The 14,578-nt window shown below is 34.2% G+C and overlaps 1 protein-coding gene across 5 annotated transcripts in view; it reads right to left on the bottom strand.

Moving 5' to 3' along the window:
• Positions 1 to 14,578, bottom strand: part of ATP8A1 (ATPase phospholipid transporting 8A1) — a 102,455-nt gene that overhangs the window by 51,573 nt on the left and 36,304 nt on the right. For all 5 annotated transcript variants that reach the window (XM_054632551.2, XM_054632549.2, XM_077177576.1 and 2 more), the window contains 6 exons: positions 12,800 to 12,872; positions 10,911 to 11,016; positions 9,587 to 9,669; positions 9,356 to 9,405; positions 4,587 to 4,656; positions 3,498 to 3,582 (listed from right to left, as the gene is read on the bottom strand). In XM_054632551.2, the coding sequence (XP_054488526.1) occupies positions 3,498 to 3,582; positions 4,587 to 4,656; positions 9,356 to 9,405; positions 9,587 to 9,669; positions 10,911 to 11,016; positions 12,800 to 12,872 (467 nt within the window). The remainder of the gene's footprint in view (positions 1 to 3,497; positions 3,583 to 4,586; positions 4,657 to 9,355; positions 9,406 to 9,586; positions 9,670 to 10,910; positions 11,017 to 12,799; positions 12,873 to 14,578) is intronic.

Raw genomic sequence — 14,578 nt, 5'->3', positions numbered from 1 at the left:
GAGAAAGCAGATAATGATTCAATATTTGTTAGTCTCTTCCCTGATATGCCTGCAGTGAGCACCTTTTGAAAGTTGAAATTATTCTGTATTTTATGTATGCTTATGCCTGATTTCAAATTACTGCTGCACATCTTGAAAAACTTTTTAAATATACATAAAGTAAAAATAAACTATAAATAGCAGTTTATTCAACAGAGTAACAGTTTCTAAGAAGCTGAACGTAACAGAGATGATGTATTTCACTGGAAAAAAGAGTAAATTTTTATGCAAGATTTGACTTAGTTTAAATTGTAAAAAATCATTAAGAAATCCCAACACTTGCTGAACAGGTATGTACATTGAAACAATTACAGTGTAAAATTGTATTTCTGAGAAAAATATTTATATACTTAAAAGTTGCTATGCTGGAAGGAAGTAAAGTTAAAATATATCAGCACAATGTTACAACTGCCCTTTTCACCCCTCCTCAATATTCTTACGGAATTCTAGTTTGAAATTTATCATCTAGAAGCCAACTTTGAATCCCCTCATTTAACTTTCCCATCTCACAGATTGTTTCAGCTTTCCAAATTCTTAAAATAAAATCATTATGTACCATTTGGCAATTTTACTTACCAACCTTTGAGCTGGTTGATATTATTAACAGATTTTTTCCTTCAGCAAAAATCTGAATTAAGCATTACAGCAAGAATTTGAGACGGCATGATTTTAAGAAATATCTATTTTTTGACAACACACATTTAACACTCAATTTAAGTAGCTAGGTGTGAATTTTCTAACAGCTCATTTTCACATATTACCAGATTTCTAGAGCATGAAGTTGACATAACTCTTTATATGCTAGCCACAGTTTGCAGGCCAGTAGATTTAGAAGGGGGGCAGGCCGGATTAATGTAGTTACCTTTGGTCACTTGCCCACTCTGCTCTAGGAGACAAACAGCACCACAACCAGGGATGCTTAAATATAACCTTTATTTGGTCACAGGTTTCTGGAGCATACAGCTCAGCACCAGTGGCAATTTTGAAATTATTAGAGATTGGGCATGAAATAACACGTGTCTTAGATGTAAGAGTAATTTAGTATCTTCAGGATAAAAATCATGTGTAATGTGGGTATTCTGAAAACTAAACAGCATTAGGAACACAGTGTCTCACCATTTAGACTTAGAAGAATAAGGCTCAAGGCTGACAACTCAACTGATTTTTTTCTCTCTCTTATTAAGCATAATAAGGATATGCTTACAAGGTCCAAAGCAATGAATATAGGTGAAGGGGAGGAAAGGAATCTATGTCTGACTAACAGTGATACTATTTCCCCAATGCTTTCAACATATTTTCCGCAGACAATAAAATGAAGAAGAGAAATCCAAGTGTATGAAATGTCAGCAGATAGTTTTTTCAAGGTATTTGTTTTCTCTTTTTAAATCACTGCCTAATTATACATTTAAAAAAAATTTAATATGCTTCTTTTCATTGTGATTTAAAAGAATCTTCCAAATAAAATGTGGAAAACAAAATATCATTAAGCCCGGTTGTTAACAGACTGGAACAACACAGGAAAATTACAGAGGATTTTTCTATTTATCCAAGGAGGCATTAACACTCCAGCTTAATAAATGCTTACATATAAATGCCAGCCATGCTAACCACTTCATTTTTGAACAACACACCAAGAGCAGGCAGCAAATGCCAAGGACATACTGTCCTGCCACATGAAAGGATACTCATGAGAAACTTTGCAACATAGTTGGCTGCAATTTAAATCTGAAGTAAAAATAAATACCAAATTTTTAATCAATTCCAGAGATATGTGATTTATTTAAAGATTGAATTTTATGATTTTTAAGAGTTAGAAATTCACTCTTCTGAACAGTAAATCTTTCAGTCTGTTGAAAAGAAGGATACAAAAAATATCTGAATAAACTTCTTAATCCTTTTGTGTGTACAGTGGTTCTAAAGGCAGATGGAATTTTTCACTTTTTATGAACTGACAGATAAGAAGTTGCACTACTGATGTAATGAGAATGGTAATTAAGAACTGGGTTGAAATTTTCACATCAATTCACACAGGACAGAAGACAGTGATCTAATTTGGTCTTTTCTGTAACCAAATATATACCTTATGACCCAAACTAACTTCACACCTAAGTAACTTTTTCTTGACTAATTCTGGTTAAGCCTTTCTAGAACCCCCAGTGTGTATCTGAGGCTTTTGGCTATACCATCAGATAAATTTTTTCAGGTATAGTTCTGCTTTCAACTTTATTGTAAAATTTATTCTTTTAAAATTTGAAATTCTTTAAGACTAACCAAATGCTTCCTGCAGGGATCTTGATATGAAAAACTAACAAAAGAAACAGATCTGTGACTTGTTTCTGCTGTCACTGATAGAACCAAGAGACTGAAGCTGCTTAATACATTAGCCAAAACTCTAAATTCCATGATAAACCAGAAGACAAAAACTAGAGAAGTCATATGCATGACAAAAAAAAATGACCTTTCATGATAACAAGAATATCTGGCCAGAGATCAGTTAACAAAACATAAGCATTGTTTTTTAGTTTCCTTCCCAGTGTAAGTTTATTTTTAAGACACATTAAAGATAATTTTAATGTTCTAGTAGCAGTGTGTTAGAAAAATAGAGGTAGAAACTCTGCAGTTCAGATTCCCATAACTCTTATAATTCTGCTTCCAACTCCTCTCTATCAACTCATTGATAAATTGTAACATTACAATACTGCACAGTACAACACTTAAATCCTCCTGAGATACTAAGGGGGTACGGCATTGAACATCTAGGAGCTGTGCACAAACGTTTCTACATTCTGCTTTTCTCATCACATCTGTACTGTGAAATCCAATATAATTAAATAACTAACTGGCTGCTTGTATCAATCATCTTAATTTCACAGTCTTTTAAATTTTATTTACTATTCCTACTACACAAAGCCTCACAGAGAGGTTCCCCACCTCTGGCAACTGTTTTGTAAAAGCAATTATTAAAACTGCAGACACCAAAACAAATCATATGGACACTGGCAATCCCCCTCATTGGGACTGGTGACAGAAACAATACAGCTAAAAGCTACCTTAAAAGCACTACACTAATAATTTCCAACCATCTTTACTTTGGCTACTTCTTTCTGTGTGCCCATCCCTACAGCATCACTGGGTATGGGACATGAAAGCAACCATGGGAAATGAGATCTTCACAGAAACAATGTGCCATGTGTTTGCTCTCTGGAAAAATATGCTTTGGTTAAAAGAGTCTACTGTATACTCTGTGGGTGTGTGGCTTGTTTTTTAGGTTTTTTTTAAGCATGAACTTATTACTGAAATTTCTTAGGAAGAAGAAGACTTTTCTTAAGGAGGCATTGCTAAAACATAATTTTCAAACAACATGAGTAAAACACTACAGCAAGACGAAATTTAAAAAATGGGAATTTGAGCAGTAACTGAATTTAATATTTATTTGTATACTGAATAATATCACCCACCTTCTGTAGCAAACTGCTCTAGATGTTTTAAGGTAATTTCTTTGTATTTTGAACTTTCAGCAAGACGGTCATAAATTACAGTATCCTACAAAACAAATAAATATAGCTCAGAACACTTTAATAGCAAATTATTTCTATTTTGGGTAGACAATACAAATCATGTAGGAAAATGGCTGAAAAATAGACCTGTATTATTCAAGTATCAAAAATTAATAGACATAATCTTATTTCAAAAGTTAAAGAAGGACTTCTTAATCCTCAGATTTTCTAAATTTAAAAACTCTGCTATAATGCAGTCTTTTTCTTCCACATTTTTGGATCTTATTTCCCCTTATTTTGAAAAGTTCCATAATGCTGTTCTCCTCTTTTAATATTGTGCCCACAAAGTAAAATTAGTGCTTCATAACTGACATTCTCAGATTTTTTGTAGCCAGCTTAATACATGGAATATTAACAACAGGTTTGGGGTTTTTTTTCCCCCCCCTAGAGATGACAAAAAATGGACATTTATATTCAAAAACTTCCTTTCCTTAAACCATTCTGGAACCGGATTTCAATTCCTTCCTCCTCAAACGTGACTTGACATACAGACTGAGAACTAATGAGCAACTCTCCATTCCCCTATGCATTATGATAGGATACCTTCTCACAGGTCCTGCTTTAGGAAAATTTACTTCTGCGTAATGTCAATGGCTGGGTAACACTCCCAACTAGTCAGTTCTGCTAGATTACTATCTCTATCTAGTGATCCATGCCCAGCTACTCCAGCAAGTAATTAATACATGTTCATCCATTTTCTTGGGAGTACAGAAGGAAGCAATTATTAGGAAACACAAAGGTATCAGTCCAGTACAAAGAATAGGATGAACAGGTCTGTCATACCTTCATAGGCAGTTAGTAAAAAAAGACATTAACTAGTTCACCACATTTAACAGCTACATAGCAAAACAATGTAAATTGAAAGAGGAACATCAACATTCCTTCCCCTACATTTTCAATATTTTGAGTGCAGTTATAACAATCTTTTGCTTTTGTATTTTTATTGGTAGGATGTATTCTTTGTTACAGTGAAAAAAGAATAAAACTCACAGCTCCTTTGCAGTAGAGTCTTAACTTCCCTGATGGTGTGCGAACTATCACTGACATTCTCTTCCTAGTGCTGAAAGAGAAATAAATTCTCTATATAAGGCAGTTCATAAATATAAGCATTTACCAATATTTTACCTAATAATATCAATATATATCTTACATTACACAAAGAATAAAAAGTCAGTGCTATCAATTCTGAATTATGCTCTCAGCTGACTGGGACAGAAAACAGTTTTAGTGTCTTCCAACTGAAATGAATGCTATTTTTCTGTGCATACTTCTGTAGGCCTTTTTCCCATTAAAATGATATTAAGAATTTTCACCTTCATCTAAATACTGCATGACAAAAAAGCACCTTAAAGCACAAAGCACTTATCATGAATATCATAAAGAGGTAGTGTATCATGGACTGTTTCAGTTTTTTCTTCCTTCCTTTCCAGCCAGCCAGAGTCGATCATACACTGTACTGTGCTGTAATCCCATTACTGTTATCCCAGAGTTTCATTTATCATGCAAAGTTTTCAGTATGCTAAGAGCTGGAAAGGGGCTGGACTAATTTTAACTACTCTCTGGCTCTCAGTTGTTAATAAAATCCAAGTTATTTTTTCTTTTGTCCTCATAATTGAGGTAGAAATTGGAAGAAAACATGGAGAAGACTGTCACGGTCTGCTTTCTGTCTTCTTCCCTTTGAGGTTTGCCAACAGGCATTCTTTAGGTGCAAAATCATGTCCTGTCAAGATGTGTATTTATATCATAAGTCTTTCAAATTTCAATTTATAAATAAATCTACAGAACCTATTCAGGGTAGGAAAACACTTCTCATAGAACAGTTCACAGTAAAACAGAGATGGAAATACATGGTCCTTTAACAATTTTGGTTCCAGTTGGAACTGGATCCCATTTATACATCATCAAGGAGCATTATTGTATAAATGGTTCCTGAAGTTCAGACTCCCATGGAAAACATCCTGTAATTGGAATGTGGACATAGGTGAAGGAAAGAAATTTGTAATTATAGGTAAAGTAACAGGCTGAAGAGTATCTTCAGGAAAACATTTTCTAATTTCTCCTGGGTGTGCACTCTGTTTCAAGTAAAAATTTCTGAAAAGCAATATTAAATTACATTGTTACTGTGAATACTGCACAAAAGCCCATACAAAGCCATTAACTACTGAAACTTCTTTTCCATTTCACCTCTAAAACCCAGATGAGTAGAATTCCAAAAAACCTTTAGACAGTGTCCAGTTGTGAATCTACTTAGACAATACTGGAGAAATAAGGATCATCTAAACTACAGTTAAGCTGCCTAAAATAAAAGCATGTCTCAGATCCATATTGATTCCAGTCAAGACCATCTAGCTTCTGCTACTTGAATTCATTACACTTGCCTGAATGTTCAATTCAGAAATAGTGAAGGAATTACAGTAGGTTAGGGGGTGTATAAAACAATAATTTGATCTATTTACCCTTGACAGGTAAAAACTCATCTGTTTTGTACTTGTGTTGCAATACCAGAAGATTGCAACCTTGAACTCCTGTATGGAGCTGCATATTATTCTACTGAAGATGTATCAAAGAATAACCAATGACTTCCTGTAGCATTCTGAATTTTAGCTATACAGACAGATACTGAATCTTGACTGACATAAACTTTCTTAGTAAACCTGCAATAAAGCTAATGACCAAGAGTTACTGTCAAGGACTTCTAACTTCTTAAAAACCATTTTATGGCAGTGACAGTTTTATTTCCTTTTCCTGGTGAACTACAGTAAGCCACTAAATTGCACTACTACAAATAACTGTAATCGTGAGACCACTGTTTTCTTCTGTTTGTTCTCTGTAGAAGCAATGTGAGCAGCCATAAAGATGAAATGGTTACAATGGGAAAAATACTGAACAGGAGATTTTTGCTGAAATAGTGACTTCCTAAGAGAAGATGTCTCCTGAAATAGAGAAAACGCCTGGAAGCCTAGAAATTGGAGCCATCCTGAGATACCATCAATATGCACAAAACTTAACTAGAATTTTTTGTCTGGAAAAGGAAGAAAATATAAGAAATTAGGAATTGACAAAAATCTGTAAAAATAAAAATTTGCCTTGGAGAAAAGAACCCACCATCATCTACTGGCAGTCCCAAGTGAAATACAGAAATTAGGAGCATCTACTGATTGCTGAATGTGGTTATGTCCTGCATTTCCTTATGTCTGCACCCCACACAAATGACTTACCAGAGAGTCAGCCCCAATACAGAGCCTCTCTAAGAGTCAGCCCCAAGCAAATCATCCTCATCCTCATCCCCAAGCACAGCCTCAAGGGTGTGCTTGTATACATTCCTTTGCTAACAGTAATCTTTAATAATCTGCAATTAAAAAAAAAACGTAGTAAAAAAGCCCCCATGTCCTTGGGTGCTATGGAATCCTGCAAACCCACTGTTGTGATCTCTATGGACCTGCAGGCTGGGTAACCCCTTGTGCTGTTAGTAAGAGGCAGAATAGCTGGTAATTCCCAAGGAGTTGCAGTGGAATTATAAATAGACAGAAACATCTTAAAGAGACAGAAATACTTCCCTCAGTCACAAGATTTGCCAAGCAGCTCTTGGTAGGTCCAGTTACTCTACCACCTGACTTGACTTAGGATTAAACAACCACAGAAAACCAACACTGCTACAGAGGTTTTGGTGCCTCCTCTGTCAGCCACTCACTCTTTTTTACTTTTAGAAGTATCATGTCTTCAGTCACAAAATCAGTGTGTTCTGGAGCTTTCTGAATGGATGAGAGGAGGTAAGGCCCCAAATGCTCTAGGATGCCTTCTGTCTGCCCAGTAGAACAGCTAAGACAATGTGGATTACTCATGAAACCAATCACACAGGAGAGACTAATCAATGTATGAATTACAGGTAAATACTGTAAATACAGGTAAATACTTCTCTTTTCACAGGCACAAGTGTAATCACTGAAAAAAGAGAATATCAGAAGTGACAAGCCTACCAAGTATTCCTACAAATTCTACTTCTGTAACATGCTTCTCTGTAAGACTGTCCTATCAAATCTTGATGCTGTTGCACTCTACTTGCAGAAGAGTCTTTATCTAGCCTGTACTGGAAAGTGGAGAGGAATTCATTGGCATTTTTTCTGGGAAAAACTTGGAACACCTGCAAACTCTTAACTCAACACTTTATTCAAAACAGATTACTTCTCTGAAGGTACATGCTCCTACCCATACAAATAGTGTTGTTTTGGAGCCAAAATTTCTCTTGCTGTGGAACACGGGTGACCTCTAGTGCTTCCAACAAGTCAATTCCAAGCACAGCTAAATATTGGAGAATAAGAACAAAAACATCTATAAAAACTGAATAGATCATCTGAAGATCTAACTTAACAAAATTCTGGGATCAGTATCCACCAAAAAACTTATACCTCTGAAGGTTGAGATTTAAAAGCGATTCTCCCACCTCCATAAAGTATCACAGTTTAAATTACAATTTTAGACTTATGCAGAAGTTTAAAAAAAATCGATGGAATCAAGACAAAGATCAAAACCAGAAACAAAGTAGCAATCCTTCACTGCTACTCCAGAAACACAGTATGAACTTTCACAGAAGTGAAATTAACAGCAATGCACTTTGCACTACATACTTGCTAACTTACAAGAAAAATAAAATGCAAGCAAATGCCTGCAAAAAAATGAAATCATGACATAAATCTAAAAAATTCACCTATGTCCTCTACAATATAAAAAAACCCCATTAATTGCAAACAGATGTTAAAGTACATTCAAAACTATAAAAATTACTTTCTGTTGAATCATTCATTGTTTCATACTATTATTGCTATTACTATAACTTTAGGCAACTACTCTGATTTCACACAACTTATACATCTTCAGTCTCTCATGCATTGGATTATTTTATTTTTTCTCTTTTTTTTTTTTGTTTTGTTTTTAGCTAATCTTAAGGGAAATATAATATGACAGGAAGGAAAACAACAATCACTTTCCACAGGCACAATTATGAGTAATCATTTTAAGAAAAAAAGAAACTTCCTCTACATGCAAATCTCTTCCTTATCCTGTGCCAAAGTAAGCAATAGGCCTACACAAACATTTAGAACACAGACAGCATACCCAGATACAATATATACAGCTCTACATAAGAATTGAAACTGCATCCATATTTCTTATGGGTACATTTATAACTCCAAGAACTTTAACAGAGAATTTTTACTGAAAGCAAAAGATGTGATAAATTCATATCCCAAGTAAACCAACTGGTCAACTGCTGTAGTGACGCTGCTCAGAAGATAATGAGTCTCAGTCTAGAGTATTTAAACAAGCCATAATTATACAAGTATATTTAAGGTCAAATGCAAAATTTATCAGTCATGATAAATACACTTACTTTTTAACGAATCATATGGTGTCAGGGCTTTCAGAAATACATTTACAAGTTTGAGTACTTTCCTATGTTATTTTCCACAGATATTTTTTAAGTTTTGATATCTAAGTTTTTTTTAATCTTTGAGCAAAGGCAAAAGTGAAAAATACTAGTCACTATGTAGACAACAAGAAAAAAAAGCCTCCAAAAATGTTTTACAATAAACCAGGTAGTGGAATCTTAATCTCATACTCTGCTTTGTCTATAGTGTGTTTACATATTACACAGATACAACCTACACAACCTGCATACTTTACCTGTAAAAATATAAAAAGTGTAAGCATTTTTATCCAAGTGTCTAAGTATTTTCACAAAAAGACACCAAGTACAAATTTACCTTGTAAATTCCAGGACATTTAGCAGTTCATATCTCTCTTCCTGTCCCAGCTGAAGAATAAAAAAACACACCAGAAGTGTAAGAATTAAAAAACAAAAAATCTCAAGCAAAAGAACTGAAACCAACTAAACAACATGTCAACACAAATATATCATAATGCAGTTATTCAGATTATTTAAACTAAAGCATAAGCAAATACAGTAAATTATAATGCTACTCCAAATTACTTACAGATTCAATGATTACTGAGTCAGGTGTCCTTCCAGTGAATACAAAACGAAGATTCCTGGCTGCTCTGACCAATGCGCCTTCATCTGCAGCAAGTTCAATAGTTATTTTACAAATGTACCAGAAAACTGTTAATCATGATTTAATCAACACAGTCAAGGCTTTTCTACTTTTCACTTCCTTTTTCCTTTATGGATTTTAAGATTAAATGTGGTGCTGGAAAGAACTCCTTGCTTCTCCTGTGAAAACTGATGAAATGAGTTTACAGTTCAGAGAAAATAAGCCCTGAAAGGAACACACCTCTCAGCTCAGTAATGAGAGCACCCTTGTCAAAGCACCTAGGTTAGCACCTTCCTCAGGTCACTGGACGATGTACAATGCTTTTTCTTTAAGTTCCGGTTTGGAAGAGATGAGTGGTAAGTCATTCCTGTAAATAACAGATAACTTCAATGCCTATATTCAGGAAACCAGCAACCACATCTCCAAAAGTCATCAGCTGTCTCCAAGTGGCTCAGGATGTCAGAATGGAGTTTGCTTGCAATGCCGAGTGAAACAGTGCCATGACCCAGTGAACTTTACTTATGGCACAACCTCTGCCCTTGTCTTTCAGCTATTGAAGGACAGGATTCACAGAGGTAGCCACCTAGAAGCTGAGGACCCAAGGAAGAACCTCTGCACTTCAGGTAGTTTTTCCCATCATAAACTGTAACATATTAGTTATAGTTTTTCCCATCACAAATTGTAACATATTAGTTATTGCAAAACTGAGCATATTTTAATCATTCTGCCTTGCTTAATAATTTCCTGAATTCAGAAATTGTCTGTGAACCACAATAGGCTTGAAACAGAATTTTGCACAATAATCTTTTCTCAACCCTTAACAGAATTTATCACAACGTCTATCCAATTAAAAACCTTTCTGTTTTGATTACACAAGCTCTGTTTTAAATCAGTATCATGGATACCAAATACAGAATAGGCTTACAGAATGAGCAAGGACATCAGTTTGTGTCCTGATTTGATTTTATTTCTTCTGAGCACTACCTTTAGAACTCCACAGCAATCTGACAACACCATAGCAGTGAGGTATAGTTACTGATTCTTTGCCCTTACATAATCCCCGTAACATTCAAATGTATTTTCTAATGAAAATTAAAAAAGTCTAAATCCTTTTTTAAAAAACTGATTTTAGCTGATACCAATTAGTTTTTGAGGGATAAGTTCGGGGTTTTTTTTTAATTTTGGAAGATTCTTCAAACGCAATAAACTGAATAAAATTTGCTTGTTGAGTTGACAGAATATGTTCACTGAATTATTTGAGTCTCACCTGGAGATGCTGCTTGATATATAATTTTATCACCTTCTCTTTCTGGAACTGCTGTATGACACACTGCCATCATTGTCAAGAACTCACATATTATAGGCGCAGTTGGCTAAGAAAAAAAATAGGTTGGAGTGTGATTCGTCATTTAAGCAATAAACAACCAAAATGTAATAATAGATATAGACAAATAACAGCCCACAAAAATTTAATGAAAGGTACCTCTTTTCTTTAAGCACTATCTCTAAACTAATTTCAGCATGCACATACTAACTTACATACTGCTCTACTTACATACTGGTTATATAAATAGAATTTAGTGGCATTTGCTACCATAACAATCAAAATTAGATAACCAGGAACATGGAACAGTTCAAATAATTACTTTTTAGGGAAGGTAGGTATGAATGATGTATTGAAAGAATTTTACTTTATTCACAGAAGTCTCTTTGGATGTTGTAATTGTTACTAAAAAATAGTCTCTTTTGCCTAGTACAGTATTTGACAACACTTCTTGAGAACCTTTAGAAAGATGTAGCAAACAAAAATCACATGGAAAATGTTGCAATATCAGATTGCTTTAAAGATGAATATATCAGGCACTTCAAATGTTAAAAGTGGAAACAATTTAAAATTATTTAGCCAAAAGAGGGGAAAAGAAACATAGAAGCAGAACAGTTGATTGGACTTGACAAATACAGCTAAGAACCTTATTACTGCAGCTGGCATTTACAAAATGAATAAACTGACTGGTTTAAAAGAAACCCCAGCATTCCCTGTAAGTGAGCTCAAAGCAGCTGCCACTTCAGCTGAGGGTTTCTTGTAGCATGCTTACAGTATTTCAGTTTTGTATTTCAAACTAAGAATAACATTACAATTACTCCATAAAATACAATAATCTCTGAAAACCTAATTTAATTCTGTAGTGCAAAAACACTAATGGGAGCAAGTTCTTATTCTATTCCACTGATGGCCCCAGATCCTCTATGATGTACTCACAAAGCTGAATTACAAATTCTTTTCCAAAGCACTTCTGAATACATTTAATATACAGTGTTGAAACCTCTCTTTGAATGTGTACTTGAATTTTTAAGATGCATACAGACACATTTTTATAGCATGCTTATATTATATATACTTGATAATACAGATCTACCAGAAAAAGATGCTTCACTGTCTGTCAGTTAAACTGGAACTAGCCTCTTGCAAGGACAAAATTTAAGAAAAGAGCAATTTACTTTAACTCTTCAAAAAGAGAACAAACAGTTACACTGTTTAAAGTAGGTGTTGGTTATGACAAGGTAAAAAATCTCTTGCACAAACAAAAAGCAGAAAGTGGTAATGATGGTACTGTTTCCTAATCAGATAATAAATAACTTGTTATTTTTCGAGAAATGTATTTTCTCTTTGGGGCAAATATAAGTCTCCAAAATGCCTCCTTCATTTCATCATCTGAAGATCTAACCTTATGGAAGCATGCACATAAACCCAAGGCATACAGTTAAACTCCTGACTCCTGTCCAAGCCCAGGGAAGTCATGTCAGGGTGTTAAGTTAACTTGGCTTATCCTGAAAGCTTTATTGGATGTTATGACATCATCTGAACAGCAGGAGCACCAGTAAAACACCCAGAGAAAGAAGAACACAAGACTACTCTAAACTCTTAACATCTGAACCATAGCATCAAAACAAAAAAGGAGGGGAGAAAATAAGGGTTGGATCTAATTAACATATATCAGCAACAATTACAAAAGTATTCATGAGCTCACGCTGATTTTGTGTAAATACACAATTTATTCGTTTTCCCTCAAAGGACATAATTTTTTGAATTATTTTGAATTTGGAAGCAATGGCTTCATGTCACAAAACAATGATAATTGTTTCTATATAACTTACATGGTTGTTTTGAAGATTCTCCAGTAATGATACGTCACTAAATGTTTTTTCTTCGCCATTTTGTGGGCCTTGCCTGGAAATAATTGAGTAAAAAAGAGATCACTCTTAGCATGATTTAAACAGTTTATATACAAATCATCCAAACACAAGTTTTGGGCTATAGCTGCTACAATAAAGGCTGCAATCATGTATTGTGAGAAAAAGAAATGAAAAGGCAATTGTCTCACATTTCCAAAGTTTAATTTAAAGAAACCTTGGTTTATATAAATACACTTAAATCCAGCAAAGTCTTTCTGCTGAATTCAGGTAATGAAGGATGAAGTAAAAATATATCCACAATGTAAAACTGAGGCTTCTGGTCTTCTGATCTCTAGAATGAGATTATTGAAGGCGCATAAAAATATATATGCACAAAGAGATCACAGTTCATCAAGAAATTAGCAGTTTTGGGATAAGTTTCTAAATGTCTATAGAAAAGCAAGTCTGGAATCTGAAAGAGATAAACAAATGAGTCCAGACATCAGAGAAGTCTACATGCACAGAATTTGCTTTTTATTACTTATGATCAAAAAAGATCATATGAAATTGAAAGATAAAGAAGACACAACAACAGTGGTGAAGTATGGACTTAAGAGATGCAAGGAGGAGATGGTTCTGAAGAAATAAAGCCATACACTAACATCTTCCAGACTGAACAAATATTCTGGCTGAATGGGAGAGCTCAGATATGTAGATACTTCTAGGAAGATTTGTTACTGCAGCAGACTACAGCAACAGTCTTAATACTACAGCTAAGTATTAAGACAATCTAGATGACTTTGAATTTGAAAACAAAACCAAAACAGTGCTGAAAAGTGAATCCAGTTGAAGGATTTTTTTTTTCTCATTTACTTTGGATTACACAGTCTTACAAAAGAACAAAGACATTTGGCAATTTAAGTTGAAGAATAAGCCATATACATCAAAGGCAGTCTAAAGATTCTATATGAAAACCAAAAGTGAATTGTTTTAGTCCTGCAGTAACTACCATGGAAGAATATAAAATGCAGAATCTCCTCTGTACCACCATGCAAGGAGTACTTTTTCTAACTATGTAATTACAGGAAAAATTTGAAGCATTCTTCTTCACCAAGACTTCTTTTTTGAATGCAAAGCAAATAGATCTTGGAGTGACAAATATTAACACCTTCAGACACATTATATTTGTTTAGAGTCTAAGCTTTAAGCTTTGTTTGCTTAAAGCTTTCTGATACAAATTTTCTGGATTCTCAGTGCTAAAATACAGAAAAATATTTGCAGGTGTAAGTTTTAATGAAGTGGAAAACAATTCTTTCTAATACAAAAAAAAAGATATAGAAGATTTGGGATTTAGTATATTAGTCATGTTAGGGCTAGAAGTGTTACTGGCAGAAAGAGATTTTATTAATTGCAACAGATTTACACACACCAAGAAATTTCAAGTATAATATTTTCTAAGTATTTCCAATATATTCTTTACCTATAAGGTTTGGGTTGGTTTTTTTTTTAAACTACTGTTCAGATATCAGTTTATCCATTTCAGATGTGCTCATATTTATATGAATAAATACTTATTCAAAAACAGTCTTTTTTCATTAATGGCTTATAAGCAAGCATGCTTCATTTCACGTAAGCACTGCATTGTTTTAATGAAATTACTTGTATGCAGTTAAGCAAACTTATGCATCTTTAGGAAACATTTTCCTTCTACATCAAATGATATTCAGGTCAGGTTAAGATTTTGGGGTAGGTCTGTGTGCT

Source organism: Agelaius phoeniceus, chromosome 4, assembly GCF_051311805.1.
Source record: "Agelaius phoeniceus isolate bAgePho1 chromosome 4, bAgePho1.hap1, whole genome shotgun sequence".
In the NCBI taxonomy this organism is placed as follows: domain Eukaryota; kingdom Metazoa; phylum Chordata; class Aves; order Passeriformes; family Icteridae; genus Agelaius; species Agelaius phoeniceus.
The sequence above is the reverse complement of the archived record's forward strand: the minus strand, read 5'-3'. Positions and strand labels throughout refer to the sequence as shown.